An 18,258-nucleotide genomic window follows, 5' to 3' on the forward strand; every position below is an offset into this window, starting at 1 on the left:
ACACCACTCAGCAGCAGCAGGATATTATTAAAAACTAGGCTTGCAGATTCCCAGTCCAATATTTTTAATCCCATCATACTGACTCTTATCTCTCCATAGAAACAATATTAAACATGGTGTCCAGGATGTTGTAAATGTACCATTCTTTGGAAATATTACAGATTAGAAAACTTTTACCGACTCCCTAACAACCTAACCACCACATGTGACATTACATCTATGGACAAGGTCTGTGAATAAAGAGTCTACTTATAAATGATCTTTTGGAATTGGTGAAGTAGTTAAGAATATTAATCCTCCTGGAGAACCTGTCTGGCTCAGTTAGTACAACATGAGACTCTTGATCTTGAGGTTGTGAGTTCGAGCCAAACGTTAGATGTAGAGATTACTTAAAAATAAAACCTTAAAAAAAAAAAAAGAATATTAATGCTCTCATTTGTGTTTATTTTCTCTGTGGCTTTGAAAAAGGCTAAATGAGCGGAACCAAAGGGAAGGACAAGAAATAAAGGATGCTCTCCCCATATTGGGTTTCCCATTTCTCTCCTAAATTGATTCTGAAAGGCTCTCTTCAGCTCCCTTGCCTTGGCAAAGACTTGTGGCCTTTTCCTAGGTTCTTCATTGAGCTTATCCCTTATCTAGAGTGCCAAAAGGACAATGTCCCAGGCTGCCTACCCCCGCTTAAATACATATCAGTGTATTCTTACAGAATGGAATTTCTTACTATCCTATATAAGTTGACATGTTCAAAAGCAACATCTATAAGACTACAGAAAGCTTTTTTATATTAATTAAGATCCACATTTATATTGAACCATGAACGGCTTCAATTTTCCTTCTGTTGAAAGAACATAATATATGCCCCTAGGGAAAAACAAGTCAAAAGCTGAGCTTTCAAGACAAGTGAAAAATAAAACCCATATTGCAGATAAAGGTTGGATTGCAAATGTACCCTGCAAATTAACCAAGAATTAGAGGCAACCTTCAAACTGGAAATAAAACCTTGACAAGCAGATCTGCTGGGACATTTAAGTTTTAAAATAGGAAGAGACAGCTGTCTTCTGTTACAAATGAAAGTAACTAGCATGAAGTAGAGAGAATCCTGAGTTAGTAGCTCCTGTCATCAGAGGCTAAGGGACATCACTAAGTTGCAAACTCAAGACAATGGCCAAAAAAGATACCCATCTTTGAAGGGTGGCATTCACTGAAACCACTGTCAAGTAAATATGCTTCATTTGAATTAAGTGAATCGAAGCAAAGGAAGCAGACACTGTGAACTGTCTAGGCCACTCAGCCAAACTAACTGGTAGATCACCATATATCACAGGTATGCAATAAGGCTTTGATTTTGTGTCCACTGTTGTTTGTTTGAGATCTTTCTCTCCTGGGGCACTAATCATCCATTGTTTCTTCCTACCCTCATATGCCATACCCATTGAAGCTGGACTTCCTGCTCACAGAATTTGTTCTCACAAACTTGACTGAGCAGCGGTCCAGGCCCTGTGCCCCTTCGGCTACAGCTGACCGAATAAGAGCTGGACACGCCAAGCTACAAGCTCTCTCCAGATGCAGACTCCAGTCACTTACCAAGTGCTGAACCACGAGTAGGAGGAATGATTTATTCCAATGGGGTGGCCGTCAGACACCAGGTACACGGAGAGGCAATCAAGACAAGCAAGACTGAAGACAAATTTGAGAATGAAATGGACATAGAAGGAGAAGCAGAGGGGCGCCTGGGTGGCTCAGTGGGTTAAAGCCTCTGCCTTTGGCTCAGGTCATGATCCCAGGGTCCTGGGATTGAGCCCCGCATCGGGCTCTCTGCTCAGAGGGAAGCCTGCTTCCTCCTCTCTCTCTCTCTGCCTGCCTCTCTGCCTACTTGTGATCTCTGTCCGTCAAATGAATAAATAAATCTTTAAAAAAAAAAAAAAAAAAAAAAGAAGGAGAAGCAGAGATTATGTGCTGTGCTGGTGAAGAATGGAGAAAGTGGCTCCCTTGGTCTTGGCTGACTTTCTACTCCCCGATTCCAACCTCTCATGAGATCAGTGAACTCTTGGCCTTCGGATACTATAATATAACCTTTCAGGCTAGCTCATGTGAGGCTCTGTTTCCTCCAAACAATCAATACCTGGATAAAATACTAACTAAAGTCCATTTGTAGTATTTCTACCTTTTCTCAACTAAATGATATTGTCCACCATTTTGAAAGGTCAGATTGCCCCAGAGTCTAAAAGCAACTGGGAATATGAATACCCCTGATTTTCCACAGAAGTCAAAGAGAAAAAAAAATAATAATAAGTCTAATTCCTATGCCCTTCATCAGGACACTGTTGTTGAGGGGGTTTTGAAAGAGGCCTGAGTATCAACATTTTTAACAAGCAGCCCTGCTGATTCTTAGAAAGGTGGTCCAGTGCTTACCCTTTAAAAAGTACTCCTCTAAAGCCTGCTTCAATATTGCTACAAAGATCTGTGTACTTTCAAATTCTTCCCAAGAAAAATGATATTCATCAAGTGCCAACATTCAGAAGTAGCAAATTGTGGCTGGAAAGACGTATTTGTTTGAAACCCTAATAGGAGCAAGTATTGTTTCTATTTATTTTTTTCTGCATATATAAGATATTTGCATTTCATTCCACATTAAATGGGATTTTGTAAAATGGCCTGGGGAAGCCTAAATGCAACTTATGATGCTGTTTCCATCTGAAAATGAATTTAAATTTCTAAAGAGCTAATTTAAGGACTTCTGAAATATAACCAGTTCATAATTTGAGGATTTCGTATATCACTCCAACTGAAACAATGTGGTTATGATACCAAGGAATTATTGTTATTTTTGTTAGACAATAATGGCATTTTGGTCATAGAAGAAAATATATTTTTCAGAGACGCATACAAAACTAGGTGGGGATACAATGAGAGGATGTTCAGGATTTATTTTAAAATATTTCAACAAAGACAATAAAAATTTCAGAAAAGAATACATGAAGTAAATGAAACAAAATCTTGCTAATTACTGAACCTGGAAAATGGAAATACGAGACTATAATTTATTGCTTTATACTTCTGTGAATATTGGAGAAATGAGTGTAGGAGAGATCGGTTAATGTAGCAGCCATGTAAGATTCCTACAGGACTATGCGAACTGGGTTAATTACTAGCATCACAAAGGAATGACATCAGAGGCCCGTTAATTTGGGAAGAGATGAACTTGTCTTTTGATAGTTCCTGATACGTGAGAGAAAAAAGAAATCAAAGGCAGAGCACATGGAAAAGTAATTTCTTAATTATTTGAAAGATATTTTTGTTTTTCTGAGATGTACAAAAAGGCTTAATTCAATGCACAATACATCAGAAACAGTGTGGTAAGGGGCAAAGCACATTCAGACGTGATACTCTTTTTGATCTCCCTTTATTTAAATTGTAAGAGTACGGCCAAATCATTTCTGGCTTTTGCCCTTTACAAAAAAATTACAAAATGTGGATAAGAGACCTCTTCTTGGCGTTCTTCTAACTGTGGACTATAAACTGCACACAAAAGCTGGTTATTAGAAATACTAGTAAATCCTACTTGGTGATAAGCCAATTATTTGATAAATTTTTCATATCAGTTTTAGGGAGAGGATGGAGAAGAAAGCTAGAAGATAAAAAATACAAAGAGATAGCTACAGTTGAAGAAGAAGAAGAAAAATAAAAAAGAATCTAGGTCCTTAAATGAGTATTAACTAATGGTACCATCACCCATGTTCTACTATTATGAGCAGTTGTAACTAACAATACTGGCATGTTTATTCCTTGTGCTGCTCTTGGTTTTCAACTTTTGTTGTAATTGGAACTTCCTTAAAAAGACTCTTTAAAGCCTCAAGAAATGCAGATTCCAGGTCCTCCCTGTGCCATCATCAGCCACATAGCATTTTTTAGCCTCAGTTTACTCATCTGTAAAGCAGCATTCAGTAGATGAATTCAAAGTTCTCTTCCAGCTCAAATATTCCACAACACAGTTTTTCAAGGGTATCTTTTTATCTTTAAAATCTTCAGATACTTGATTTTGAATAAGTTTCACTACCAAGTACTGGGAAGCAATTAACCAGACCTCAGCACAAGCTGAGTCCAAGCACAAAAATTACCTGAGGGTAGACAAACACAAGACAAGAACTGATTCTTTTGCAAGGGCTAAGGATCTTTTATTCTTTCCCTTTCTTCAAATAGTAGGTGCTAAGGGATGATTTCCTGGTAAATTTCAATCAGAAATAGAAAAAAAGAGAGAGAGATCTAAATTCATATGTCACGTTCAATATAAAGTCTAAGTTGCAAGTAATTTTTCTGGACCATGCATATAAAGGAATCTGCTATAAATCTACTTTATTGGTAAGCATAGGGAAATATGTCTAGGAAATATATCTGGCCATTATTATAACAAGGAGAGAGAATAAAGAATCTATATTCTATATCACTCAGCTCTTATTTTAAAATAAAAACACTGGAAGCCTATAGTAAATATTATATACTTTTAGACATTTTATTTTCAGAGATAAAGTATATCCTATTTGTGGCTTCAGTGCACTTTACCACTCATGCATTATGTAGGTGTCTCAAATTGTTAAAAAAAAAAAAATGTATGGCCTATAAAATGATTTTTGACTGTGGCTTTGAAAGGCCACATGAAATTTAACATGTCTAGTCTGGATTCTTTCAAACTTTCTGGTCAATTATTCGTAAATAACAAGTGCAATTCTTCACTTTTTCTACAGGGAGAAAAGAATTGCTAAAATGACTGGAATGGTTAAACAAAACAAATGAAAGAGAGACTATAAAGAAAAGAGACATTAGCTCCTGTAATGTGTCAACCATAAATAATGGTCAATAGAAACCTATCACATCCAGTCATTTACATCATCTCAAGTGAAGGTCAGAGATAATCGGGCCAGAAATACCATCTTGTAAAAGGGTCATCTGTGTCACAAAGATACTGCGCCTGGGAAATCACTGACAGAGTCAGCTGTTCCCAAAGCATCACTCAGTCCAAAGAACTGAGCATATATAAAGGAATAAAAACAAAGGATCTGTTCTAAATGCAAAGTGTAGGTGGAAACATAAAAGAATGTAAAAAGGAACCTTCCTCTTCCCCAACTTTGGGACATCCTTCTCTTCACAGAAATCCCAACCCTTGGGCAAAGGAAGAGATCAGCGTGAAGGGCCCTTCCCGGGTGGGAACACCCCTCTGGGACTGGTCTCCAGTAGGCTGGCCAGAACTCTCAGCTCATGAAACAGCACTGCTGTCTGTGTGGGCGTAGTGCTCTCTGAGAAGGTCACTGTGGAAATAGGACACAAGGCCAGAGCAGGAAACCAGCGGAGTCAAGAGTAACACAGCACCCTTTTCCCATTTTGCCAATTTGCTAAACCTGCGAAGAAATGCTATCATTCCCCAATACATGATGTCTTACTCTAGCATGATGACTACACACCCTTAGGGCACACCCTGACTTGACCCTGACCCACACCCATCCTTTCTTTTTTTCTCCCTCTATTAACATATTTTCTCTCTATTCAAAACAAACCTTGCCCCTCTGACATCTCTTAGACACAGGCATTTTCCCAGTGTTCAACCTAGAAATTAAAGTGAGAGTAAGCCCAGACCTCTCCTCTTCCACTCCCCCTTCCTCTATTCACCTCCTAACTCATACCCCAACTCTAAATCAAAGCCCCATCAAGGTATGGCATTTTTGCTTAGCTCAGTGCCCCAGAACCTAGGATGGTGCAAGGAATACAGCAGGCCCTCCATAAATAGGGAAATAATCTATTACATTCCCCCAGCTAACTACTATGCTATCATCAGACCTTTCCTTTTCCCATGCCGGATCCCACGGGCAATCATCAATTTTTCCGCCATCATGATACACAATCAAATCCATCACCCACATTTCCATCTTATATCCTTACCCAAAAGCCAAGCTCTTAAAAGGCCCAGACATTTCAGCAAGGCTGCTTTTTGCTTGGGCTCTGACTTTAAAACTCATCCTGATAATAAAGCTCTCAAGAATCTCCTCCTTGTTCATCTCCTTATCCAAAGTCACAGTCCCGCCCACTTAAGGACTTGCCTCCCCCATCAAAGTCTCTAATTGAGAACATACCTCTGCTCCGGGAATATTTACTCCCACTTTCTCCAGTCCTTTTCCAAAAAGCACATGCACCAATTAAACTTCAAACCGTCCCCCTCAAATTATATATATATATATATGCATATATATATATATATATATATATATATATATATACATATATATATATATATGCCTTGTTATACCAGACTTCTATCAAAACCCAACAGTACATGGAATGCTTCTCTTCTGTCTTTATTATTGCTTTATGTTATCAAGAACCCATCTATTTCCTAGGGTATTTCCTTCATTCCTAAAACATATATTATTGAACTCATCATAGGTAGCAAAAGGCAGAAAAAAGGAAAGAGAACAATAGATGTGGGGAAATGATCTATGGGCTTCTCTCCACTTATTACTCCTCTCTTCATTGCAAGTATCTGACTGTTTAAAATCATTGCTTCCATCCTTGCAAGAACAAGGTACATTTTGCCTAGTGAAACTGCTCCTTGTTTTGCTGATTCAAAATTGGGAGGGAATATATTAAGAGATGGGATTATTCTAGGATACATTACTTTTTTTTTCAAAATGTATAATCATGATGGATCTCCCCATAGTTGCTGGGTCCCTGAAATCTAATTTGCCTCCATCAGTCTCAAACTAGAAATGGAAAAAGAATGCAAAATCATGAAAGTAAAGTTCATGTTCTAATCATCACTAAGGAGTCATCTGCCTTCTGTTGCCAGAAGCCTCCAAACTGAGGAATTTACTAGCCATGTAGAGCATAAAACATGGTATATATAATATAGTTTATAAGATAGATACATAATCAGTATAGGTGGTTCAGTCTGATACTAGCTAATGGTTTCAGGTATCCACTGGGGAATCTTGAAACACATTTCTGCAGAAGCCATGTTGCATTCTCAACTCCAATTACCTTTTGCCTCAGAATCACTATACCATTTCCTTTAGTAAGTGAGGTTGACGTGGTTTTAAAAACGTGGAAGATTAAAGAAGGTATTAAAGAAATCAGCTAATCCCTTCTCACCAATACCCTCCTCCAATTTCTGACTAAGATTGATAATCTATTATCACATATAACTCTCCCACCTACCCTGTAAATAATAATAGCTTCCAGACTCTGTCCTTTATATATATTCTCCCATTTAACCCATCCCAAAAGCCTGGCATAAGTTTTAACCTTCCCATTTTACAGCTATGATAACTGGGGGCTCAAAGGGAAATGATGCCAAAAACTTTGCTGGCCAATTGTTATTTAAAATAGGCCATACCACTCCTTTGTTAACATTATAAAGTACGGAATATCTTTAAAAACTGTGTGGATTTAGAACTCCTAAAATTAGAAAATTTTAAAATGCATACCTGCTTTTTCCTTGAATTTGCTTTGGGAAACAGGCCTGCTGACAACACAGATGTAAATGGAGAACAGCATAGCTCAGGAAAAGGGTTTGGAATAGATGGCATTTCCAGAACATCAAGATCTTTCTTTTTTCTCCTACACCAAGAGAACATAGGAGGTAATTTACATAAAGCGGAATGTAAAATATAATTGCTGACAGGATTAAGAAGTTAAGGGCCAACATGTACCACTGTGTGACAACACTAATATAAAGTACACAGCAAAGGTCTGTGATGTACTTTCTGTGGGTCAAAATAAAATTTGTTAATTGATATAAACCAATTTCCCATAGTATTTCAATCTTTTTTCAGGGGGGACCTTTAAAAAAATCACTAGGTATAGAAACTCCATTTCCAGCATTTTTTATAATTTTCCTAAGCTGAAGTACAGACTATATGATTATTGACACAAAAACCATCCTGAGAAGTTAGGCATTTTTATGGATCCATTAAATTGACAAAGTCTACAAACATTTAGTGAATTCATCCCTATGCTATTTTACTAATCACTTTTGGAAGTTATGGTTTATTAATTATAGCTGTGGTTCATCTCACTTCAAATTTCATTCACAATGTTGCCCACACACAGTCTGTTGATTTTTCAAGTGCTTATAGATACTAAACCGCAAGGCAGTGTTTTTGAAGAGGTAAGTGAATAGAACTTGCTAGTATAAAATGTACTCTAGTCCACTGCAGAGTAATTTTAACTTCAGTGAAGTTGAAGCACTTTGGAAAATCTGGAGGAAAAAAAAGTACCATTTCAATGTATGAATATAAAGGACTACAGATTTTTGTATTGTTGCAGTCTTTTTCTTTCCTAAAGTATGTGCAAAATTGTGAACTCTAAAGGCACTTAGCGCTGAATGCTATGGAGATTGAGAAACCTTTTAAAGCCTCTATTCTTTCCTGAACAGCAAGACTGCTCAAATGTCAATCCTTGCTTTGCCTCTCCAGGGTCGCTGTAAGACTCTATGTGGGAGGTGAACTCATTTATGCTATGATTTTTTAAAATATATAAAATAAAAAGGATTAGGGTTTTTTCTGTTTTGGTTTGGTTTTGGGGGTTTTTATAGTGCAGGGCCACGAAGAGAGGAACGGGCTGGTCCGCCTGGCCTCCTAGTTCGCACGGATGGGCAGAGGTGAGAGCGACCAGGAGCTCTCAATGAAACGGTGATGCTATTTATAAGGCGCTGGGAGATCGCAATGTCCTGCTGAGCCGGTAGGAGCCAGCTCAAAGGGAATTGTCTTCAGAGACTTTCACAAACTTGGCCCAGCTCTGGGCACATGGCTCACCCCCTAGGACCGCCTCCTCAGCCCCTCGCCGGCTGCCAACCCAGGACACTCCCCCGCGCCCTCCGAGGGCTGCCTACCTGTCTGCAGCACAGCCGCGGGTCCCGTCCGGAGGGGGCAGGAGCGCCCGCGTGTGCAACCAGGGGGCAGGCGCCAGGTCGCGGGCGTCGCCCCTCCCCTGGGCAGCGCCGCACACCTGGGCAGCCAGCGGCGAGTCCTGGGCAGCCGCCCTATCCGCGGCGCTCTGCCCATCTTGCAGGGAAGTGGTCATTGTCGTTGGCCGGGGGGTCTCGGGTGTCACGGGAGACCCGGCGCGGCGGGGAGAGGGAGGCCGGGTGGCGGGAGGCGAAGCGCCTGCTTAGCAGCCCGAGCGCGCTGCAGGTGCGGTGGCCTCGCCGCCTGCGCTCCGGGCCCGGGCGGCTCAGACGCGCGGCCGAGCAGTCGGAGAGGCGGCGGGGGAGGGGAGGGGGCGGAAGAGGAGGGTGGGGAGAGGGGAGGAGCGGCCGGTGGGTGGGGGCCGCGGGCGGCGGGGCGAGGCGCGGAGGGGGCGGGGAGGGCGCCGAGCGCCGGGCGGGCCTCGCACCCCGCCCGGGACGCGCCGGGGAGCTGGCGAAGGTCCAGTGTGGCCGGGGTTCGGCCCTCGGTGGCCGGCACTCGAGGCCCGGGCCGCCACCTACCCAGGTGGGCACCCGAGCGCGAGGGCTGAGCCCAGGGTCAGGGCGGGCCCGCACCGCTGGAGGCGGGGACCCATGTGAGCCGGCGCTCCCGAGGGGTTTGCCTAGCGGAGCGCAGGCGGGGCTGGGGTCTGGGAGGCCCTGACCCCCCAGACCCTTCTTTTCTGGCTCTTAGATCACCTAAGCTGTGGCTGGGCCGCCATGACAGGCCCCACCGTGCCCGGAGGCCAGGGGCCATGGGGCTAGGTTTGCCCCAGTCTTCCCCCACGTGCCTCTTCCTTCCACTCCTGCAGCCTTAGACGGGGACTTGGGGGGTGGGGGGTAAGGGAGCAGGGAGTGCAATCCATGCAGTATAGGATGCTACTGAGATGTTTCAGAATTCTTAGTAAGGCGTGAATAATCCTGAAGGTGTCTTGGGAGTTCAAAAAAAATATTTTCTTTTAGTAAGAGCAGCCCTCATGTAATGAATCCCCAGTCTGCCTTGTCCTATTCCACCCTCGCAACAGCCTCACAAATCTCAATGTTTACCCCATTTTACAGATAAGGAAAATGGGGTTCAATAGCCTGCCTGGCAGAGCCCTAGAAATCAGTGCAGTTAAGCTTCCAATTCAGAAGATCCTTTCTTAAAAACCCAGACTATTTGAAGTAGTAGCCCCCTTCTGTGATTTTGCTTTCCTCCATTTCAGTTACCTGTGGTCAACCTCCTGGAATAGATGACCTTCCTTTTGAGATACAGGCAGAAAGTCAGTAGCTTCTTCTCAAGGCACACCTCATTCTCCTCACTTCATCTCATCAGGTAGGCATTTTGTCATCTCACATCATCACAAGAAGGGTGAGTAAGTTCGATACGATATTTTGAGAGAAACCACATTTATATAACCTTTAGTACAGTATATTGTTAAAATTGTTCTATTTATTAGTTATGATTGTTAATCTCTTACTGTGCCTAATTTATAAATTAAAATGTATCAGGTAGCCATGTAGAGCATAAAACATGGTATATATAATATAGTTTATAAGATAGATACATAATCAGTATAGGTAGTTCAGTCTGATACTAGCTAATGGTTTCAGGTATCCACTGGGGAATCTTGAAATACATTTCTGCAGTTAAGGGTGGATTACCGTAATTACATTATGCCTACGCTCTGAGGTGCAACTATCCCACTCTGAAATTCTGGGGGCTACTGTGTTTCTGCTCTTCCCATAAGTTCCCTCATCCCAGTGCACTGTAGAGGATTTCCAAATGTTTTACACACTCTTCGTTCTTTGACCAAATTAGGTAACACGTGTCCCTGGCATCTGTTTCACCAGGTTTTCTTAACCTCCACAACTCCGGCCCAGGGTAAGGCAAACACTTCCACCTGAAGAAGTAGGCAAAACCCTTTTTTCCATACATACACACATACACCACAGCACCAGCCTTCTAACAACCAGGGGTCACTAACTCCTAGCTTCTACGGAAACTGGGAGTACACCACAGAAGGAAAATCTTTGGGTCAAATAGCTTATAGAATCCAAGTTCTTCATTTTACTGTTGTCAAAATTAAGACCCAATAAAGAGCAGTATCAGTTCGGGTCACACAGTGGGTGTGGTCTCCAGGAGACTTTCTACAGTGCCATAGCCATGGAAGGACAAAATGGTAGTTCTCGGGCTGGATAAAATAATAGTACTCATCATGGTGAAAGTTAACGTGTTTTGATGCTGTGTGCCAGGCAAAGCCCTCGCTCACCTCCAGGTCCCTAAATAGGGTCTAAATTCTACATGCAGGTTTTAAGATAGTTTCATATAAAAGCATACAGATATATTGAGGTCATTCCAGCAAAATAAAAAAGAGGTTATGTATTTGCAGATAACTTGAACTAAACATATAAAGAAACAACTCTTCCTTCCCTCCTCTTCCTTCTTCCTCCTCCTCCTCTTTTTTTTTTCTTCTTCCTCTTTTTTCTTTCTTCTTATCCCTATATTGTCCCAAAAGTCTTGGAGGCACCCATTTCTCCTTTAGAATGGTACACTCTGGGGAGACTTGTGTGGCTCCGTCAGTTAAGTGTCTGCCTTCGGCTCAGGTCATGATCCCAGGATGCTGGGATCGAGCCCCACATTGGGCTCCCTGCTCAGTGGGGGGTTCTGCTCCCCTCTCCCCCTGTCTCTGCTCCTGTCTCTTGCTCTCACTCTTGCTCTCTCTCTCTTAAATAAATAAATAAAATCTTTTCTAAAAATGTGAAAAACTAAAAATAAAAAAATAAAATAAAATGGAATACTCTGAGCATCTAACAAGAGGATGAATCAGTCGTTAAAGTTTGTTCCCACCATGCTCCCAGCAACTCTCTCTCTCTCTCTCTCTCTCTCACACACACACACACACAGAGAGAGAACAGGCTTTTTTGTCAGAGAAAAGGATAGGTGAAAAGTGTTTATATCACCAGAATCACTGGAAGTACTATTTCCCAATAGTGTGTCCTGCTCCACTTCCCAGTATGAATGTTTAACCTCAAGACCGAGTATTCATTTGTTGGAATGAGATCTCAATCTCGTCTCCCCTCTCCAGACATTTTCTTTTAGTGACTATCCAGGGAGTATCCATTTGCAGCCTTTATGCTCCTTTTCTAAACCCCGTGGCAAAAATTATAATACCCATAGTCATCAGGGGCAAAAGCAAAAAGAACAAGTCTCTGAGGAATGGGACCTAAATAGTTGTGTCTTGCAGACGGGAGCTAAATATTGAATTTACATCTAGATACCTTGAGGCTCTATACCAAGAATTATTAGAATTAGCTCATTCTCATTTTCGAAGCAAGCCAACAAAAGAACCAGTTTTTCTATCTAAAAGGTTTACAAAAAGTGATTCTAAATAAAGAACTATGCAATATAAAAGCAGAATACTATCAGACCTAGTACAGTCTAAAAGAATACAGTGACAGTTTTTCACCAAAAAGGAAGTTATAAAGGGAGATTTTTCCTTCCCATAACTGACAAAGATTTCTGAAACAATGAGGCAGATATGTTGGTCTGAAACACCGAGGCAGGTATCTTGGTACCAAAGACTGGATCCTCCCCTGAGTGGCTGTTGTCCTTTTTGACTTGAATCTGTGAAACTGCAAAGGAAGCAGTTTGTCTCTTGGCCCCTCCCCAATGTGAGCGTTGTCTGCCCCTTTGCACTTCCCTTTCCTGTCTCTCGCTAGGTGTCCTAGCCTTTCAACCCTTCAAGGAAGAGGTGTTCTCCCTGCTTTACTCTCTCCTTTCCCTTATTCATCAAATCAAATTTCTTAACCCTTTATGTTGGGCAAGATAACATACATACAGAAAAGAAGTTCACAGACAAAATTATATGATGACTTATCACAAGGCAAACACCAATGTCAGGTGAATTGCAGTCAGTCCTCTAAAAGCTTCTCCCTCCAATCCGGATTTTCATGGTAATCAACTCATAGTTTAACCACAAGTATCCACCCCAGAGCACAATAAAGTAGGTTGTCTGGTTTTGACCTTTACATAAATGGAATCATATGGTATGACCCATTTGTGCTAGACTTGGTTCCCTTAAGGTATTATTTACAATATTCTTTTTCAAGTAGCTGTACCTCTTTCATTCTTCTATTGTATGTAAATAGCACAGTTTATTTATTCATTCTATGGCTGATAAGCATCTGGATGAATTCCAGCTTCTGACTATTGTTAATGCTGCTGCAATGAACATTTTGTACATGTCTCTTGATGCACATGTGTATACATTTCTGGATGGTATATATGAGGGGCATTGTGAGGTCATGCTATGTGTATGTTCAGCTTGAGTAGATACTGCCGATTTTTCAGAATTGTACCAATTCACAACCAGCAGCATAAGTTTCCTCAGTTCTTCACATCCTTGAGGATTGGAATAGTATTCAAATTTTCACAGTAGACATTCTGGTTGAGTATTTAGCCATATCTCGGGGTGGAACTTGACCTTTCTTGATGAATAATGAAGTTGAGAGCTTTTTTAAGTGATTGCCATTTGAACGTCCTCTTTTGATAAGTACCAATTCAAGTATCTGCCCATTTTTATGTCATCTTTTTCTTATTCTTTTATAAGTGTTCTTTGTATATTGTTAGCAGCTCTTTGTTAGTTATGTTTTGAAAGTGTACTCCTCCATTCTGTGTCTTAACATCTTATAACTCTTAATGGTATCTTTTGATAAATAGTAGAAGTTCTTAAGTATTAAATAACCAAATTTATTTTTTATGATTGTTTATAGCTTGTTAGAAAATTTATATATATATATAAATATATATATATATTTATATATATATATATATTCCAGAGATTTATTGTTTTGCTTTCCACAATTAAATTTGTGATCCAAAATGATGAATATTTTTATCCTAGGGTATGAAAATGTGAAGGCATGAGAGTATAAAGATTATTTTTTTCCATTATAAACAGGTAATTTTACAGCTTCATTCATTAAAAGGATTTTCCTTTCCTCACAATTTTTCAGTGCCTCTTTTGTTATAATTAATTGTACACCTGTCTATGGACTTTTTCTGGGCCCTCTCTTCTATTCTGTTGGTTTATTTATCAGTATTTATACCAAAATCACATTGCCTTAATTATTATGATTTATAAAAATTCTTAATATTCAGTAAAACAAGGCATTTCATTTTGCTCTTCAATTTATTTATTTTAGAATTAGCTTCAGAAGTTTTAAAAGAGCTGCTGGGATTTCGATTAGATTGCAATAAATCTTTACATCAGTTTAGAAAGAAATAGTATTTAAAAAAAATAAGTTCCCAATCCATAAAATTGCTGTATCTTTCCATTTAGTTATATCTTTAATTTGTTGCAATGATGTTTTATGGTTTTGTACATAGATATTTTGTGCATATTGTTAGACACGTTCTTAGGTAATATTTTTACTACTTTGGATACCTTTTTAAAATTTGATTTTTGGGGTGCCTGGTGGCTCAGTCGTTAAGCATCCACCTTCAGCTTGGGTCACGACCCCAGCGTCCTGATATCCAGCCCCATACTGGGCTCCCTGCTTGATGGAGAGCCTGCTCCTCCCTCTCTGGCTCTCCCGTGCTTGTGTTCCCTCTCTTGCTCTCTCTGTTATAAATAAATAAAATCTTTTAAAAAAATGTTTGATTTTCCATAATTTGTTGTGATGAGAAAACAGCTGATTTCTGTGTATTGATATTTATCCACATAATTACTGTCATGCATTAATTTTAAAAATTTAACTGAAATGTTTTATGTTCTCCATATAGATGGCCATATATTATTCATGCATAATGACAATTTTATGTTTCTAATTTTCATATCTTTTATGTATTTTTCTAGACTTACCATCCTACTTAGGAATTTGAATACAATGTTGAATACGAATGAGGATAGCGCAGATTAGAGTTTTACTTCATCTCAAAGGAGTAGATATTAAATAAAATAATGTCATACCTTTGTCATAGATATACTTTATCAGATAAGGGAGGAGGGTTCCCTCATACTGCTTTTTGCTAAAAAAAAAAATTGGGGGAGTTGGGGAAGGGCGAGAGAGAGGAGGAGGGGAGAGGGAGAGAGAGAATCTCAAGCAGACTTCCTGCTGAGTGTGGAGCCCTACTCAGGGCTTGATCTCACAACGCTAAGATCATGACCTGAATGGAAATCAAGAGGCAGACCCTTAACTGACCGAGCAAGGCACTCCTTGCTAAAAATTTTTTATCAAGAGTGGATATTAAATATTATTAAACAACTTTTCTGTATCTACTGAGTTGATAGTTTTCCTCCTTGGTTCTATTAAACTAATGAATTATGTTTTTTAAATGGTAAACTAATATTCACAGTATAAACCCTACTCATTCTTGCTTATATATTTTTGATGTTTGCTGATACTTTGTTTACAGTTTTTACAACTGTGCTCATGAGTCAGATTGGTCTGTAGTTGTCTTTTCGCAAAATATTTTTTTAAGATTTTATTTATTTGAGAGAAAGAGAGAGCTGGAGCAGGGCGAAGGGCAGCGGGAGAGGGACAAACAGACTCCCCACTTAGTGTGGTGCCAACTTAGGGCTCGATCCCAGACCCCGAGGTCATGACCTGAACTGATGTCAGATGTTTAACCGTCTGGGCCACCCAGGCACCCCTCTCTCATACATAATATTCTTATGAGGCATTGGTGTAGAGAGTTATGATCACCTCAGAGATAGAGAGTGGTTTTTATTTTTCTTTCCTCAAAGATTATATAAATTTTTGACATTGATGTGTATAGCTCATTGATATTTAGCTTTTCATATTTTTTAATAGTCTCATTTCCAGACATATATTTCCTCCTAGGTATGACCATAGCTATATCCCTGAAGATTTAGTCAGTTGTATTTTCATTATTATTCTTTTCAAAATGTCTGTATTTCTATTGTGGTAGAGATTTTTCTAGCTATCTTTTTATTTTGTTCTTTTTCTAATATATAGCTTAATAATCTTGTTGTCACAGAATATACTCTAAATGAATTCAGTCCTTTGAAATTTGTTGAAACTTGCTTTATGGCCCAGCTATGGTCAATATTAATAATATTATGTGCATGCTTGAAAAGAAGATATTTTTTGCAATCCTTGGATTAACTATTATATATATGTCAGTTAGCTCAAACTTGTCAACCATGTTGTTTAAATTCTCAGTTTTGTACTCATTTTTTGTTTGTTCTGTCATTTTCTGAAAGATGTTATACTACAGTCTCCCACTCTGAGTTTTTAAATTTATTTTTACTCTGTATGTTCCATTATTGCTATGTTTTAAGGCTGTGTTTTTAGAGGTTAGTTTTAGTATGATATTTTACAAATTTAGAATGATTAGGTCTTCATGATAAATCAAAGTAATTAATATTTTGAGATGGACTTCTTCACCTCTAGTAACTTTTCTGCCTTCAAGTCTCTGTCTGATGTTAATACAGTTCGGTTGATGTTTTATGGTACCTCTTTTTTCCTTAATTTGTGTCAGGTTTTTTTTTAACCTCCATACTTTAGAAGTGTCTTTTGTAAATAACATATGATTAGGGCTTTTTGCTCATTTTGTTTTTATCCAATCACATGATCACTGCTCTTAATTGAAACATTTAAACATTTTGGGTTACATCTCTGTCCCATTGAGCACTTTCTCCTTATCTATTTCTGTGTTCCTTTAACCCTTTTTACTTACCTTCTTTTGGATTATTTCATATTAATTCATCTTTTCCCCTCTGTTTATCCATTTGTCCCACCAGATCCACTTTCCATCCTTTTCTACCAGCTTTGGGCTGCAGGAAGGTCAGTTTTATGTATGACATAAGCTTCCTTGCTGTCTGAATTCTAGTTGGTTTTGTTCACTGGGAAGGCACCAGCAGGACATTGAACAGTGGGAAGAATATGAAGTTGGGATACTTATTCTCTTTTTCCCCTATCTGCCAACTTGTACAGTTGCTCTCCTGTGTGCCATCCACTGCTTATATAGTTATTACCTAACCCTCTTCATAGGACTATATGGACATTTCAAGCTGGGAGAACCAACAAATGCTGATACTCTGGCTAAAAATGCCCTTGTCTCTGACCCAGAATCTTGCATCCTTTGTCAGGGTTCTTGAAACTGCAATAGAATAATTGTTCAACTTGTAATTTAGTCAAGTAAAATCTTAGACCCTTCACAGTTCTTAACACAGTAGAGTTCTGCACTATCTTCTGTTTGTATTTTGTTTTGTTTAAACTTTATCACATCTTTATAAAGAAATCCTTTATTAAACAGTCTTCAAATTACCCAGCTAGAGTATACCATCTCTTTCCTGCTTTATTAAGTTGGAAATAATGTACATTTTTACTATTCTTTCAGTGATTATATCAGAGATTACAACACATATCCTTGATTAACCAAAGTATATTTATTTAATTTCACCAACTTTCCAGGCAATGCAAGGATCTTAAAATACTTATCTCTGTTTACCCTCCTGTCAACTTTTATGCCACTGTTTTGTATGCGAATCTCTGCCTATGTTCGTGTGTATTGTGTCTTCATAATGTATCATTAGCATCATTTGACAGTCAGTACTCATTTGTTTTTTCCATACATTTACCTTATTGTCGGTCTTCATTCTTTCTGAAGTCACTGAACTTTAATCTATAATTTCTTCCACTGATGAGTCTCCTGGTAATTATCTGTTTTGTCTGAAAATGTTTTTGTTTTACTTTTACTTTTCTACATATAACAACTATATTGGGATATAGTTCACATTCCATACAATTCACCACTTGAAAGTACAATTTAGTGGCTTTTAAGGTATACACAGATTTTTGCAATCAACATTACAATCAACTTTAGTATGCTTTTGTGATCCCAGAAAGAGACCATATCCATTAGTCACTCTGCATTTTACCCATGCAACCCAGGTAATCACTAATCTACTTTCTGTCTCTATAGACCTTCTTATTCTGAACATTTCATATAAAAGGAATCATATAAAATGTGGTCTTTCATGACCGGTTGCATTCACTTAGCATAAGTTTTCAAAGTTCATATATGTGGCATGTATCAGTATTCCGTTCCTTTTTTATTGAGGAATAATGTTCTATCATATGTATGTACATTTTGTTTATTCATTAATCAGTTGATTGAAATTTGGATTTTTTTTCACTTTTTGGATATTGTGAATAGTGCCACAATGAGCATTTGCATACAAGTTTTTCGTTTCTCTTAGTAACTGCAGAGCCATATGATAACTCCATGTCTAATCACCGAAAGAACTGCCAGAATATTTCCCAAAGTGCCTGTACCATTTTACTTTCATACC

At 39.1% G+C, this 18,258-nt stretch overlaps 1 protein-coding gene and 1 long non-coding RNA gene across 2 annotated transcripts in view; one reads left to right on the forward strand and one right to left on the reverse strand.

Annotated features, from left to right (window-relative positions):
• The window catches only part of GRB14 (growth factor receptor bound protein 14), a 116,386-nt gene extending 107,139 nt beyond the window's left edge, over positions 1-9,247 (reverse strand). Inside the window, exons 1-2 of the mRNA XM_032880323.1 lie at positions 8,879-9,247; positions 7,473-7,605 (exon numbers count right to left, since the gene is read on the reverse strand). Of these exons, the coding sequence (XP_032736214.1) occupies positions 7,473-7,605; positions 8,879-9,069 (324 nt within the window). The 5' untranslated portion in view covers positions 9,070-9,247. The remainder of the gene's footprint in view (positions 1-7,472; positions 7,606-8,878) is intronic.
• A 110-nt stretch (positions 9,248-9,357) lies between these two features.
• Positions 9,358-18,258, forward strand: part of LOC116880898 — a 78,658-nt gene continuing 69,757 nt past the window's right edge. The window contains exons 1-2 of the long non-coding RNA XR_004385296.1: positions 9,358-9,479; positions 10,159-10,268. This is a non-coding gene — a long non-coding RNA (uncharacterized LOC116880898). The remainder of the gene's footprint in view (positions 9,480-10,158; positions 10,269-18,258) is intronic.

The sequence above is a fragment of the Lontra canadensis genome, unplaced genomic scaffold (assembly GCF_010015895.1).
Source record: "Lontra canadensis isolate GAN:19392208 unplaced genomic scaffold, GSC_riverotter_1.0 scaffold69, whole genome shotgun sequence".
In the NCBI taxonomy this organism is placed as follows: Eukaryota; Metazoa; Chordata; class Mammalia; order Carnivora; family Mustelidae; genus Lontra; species Lontra canadensis.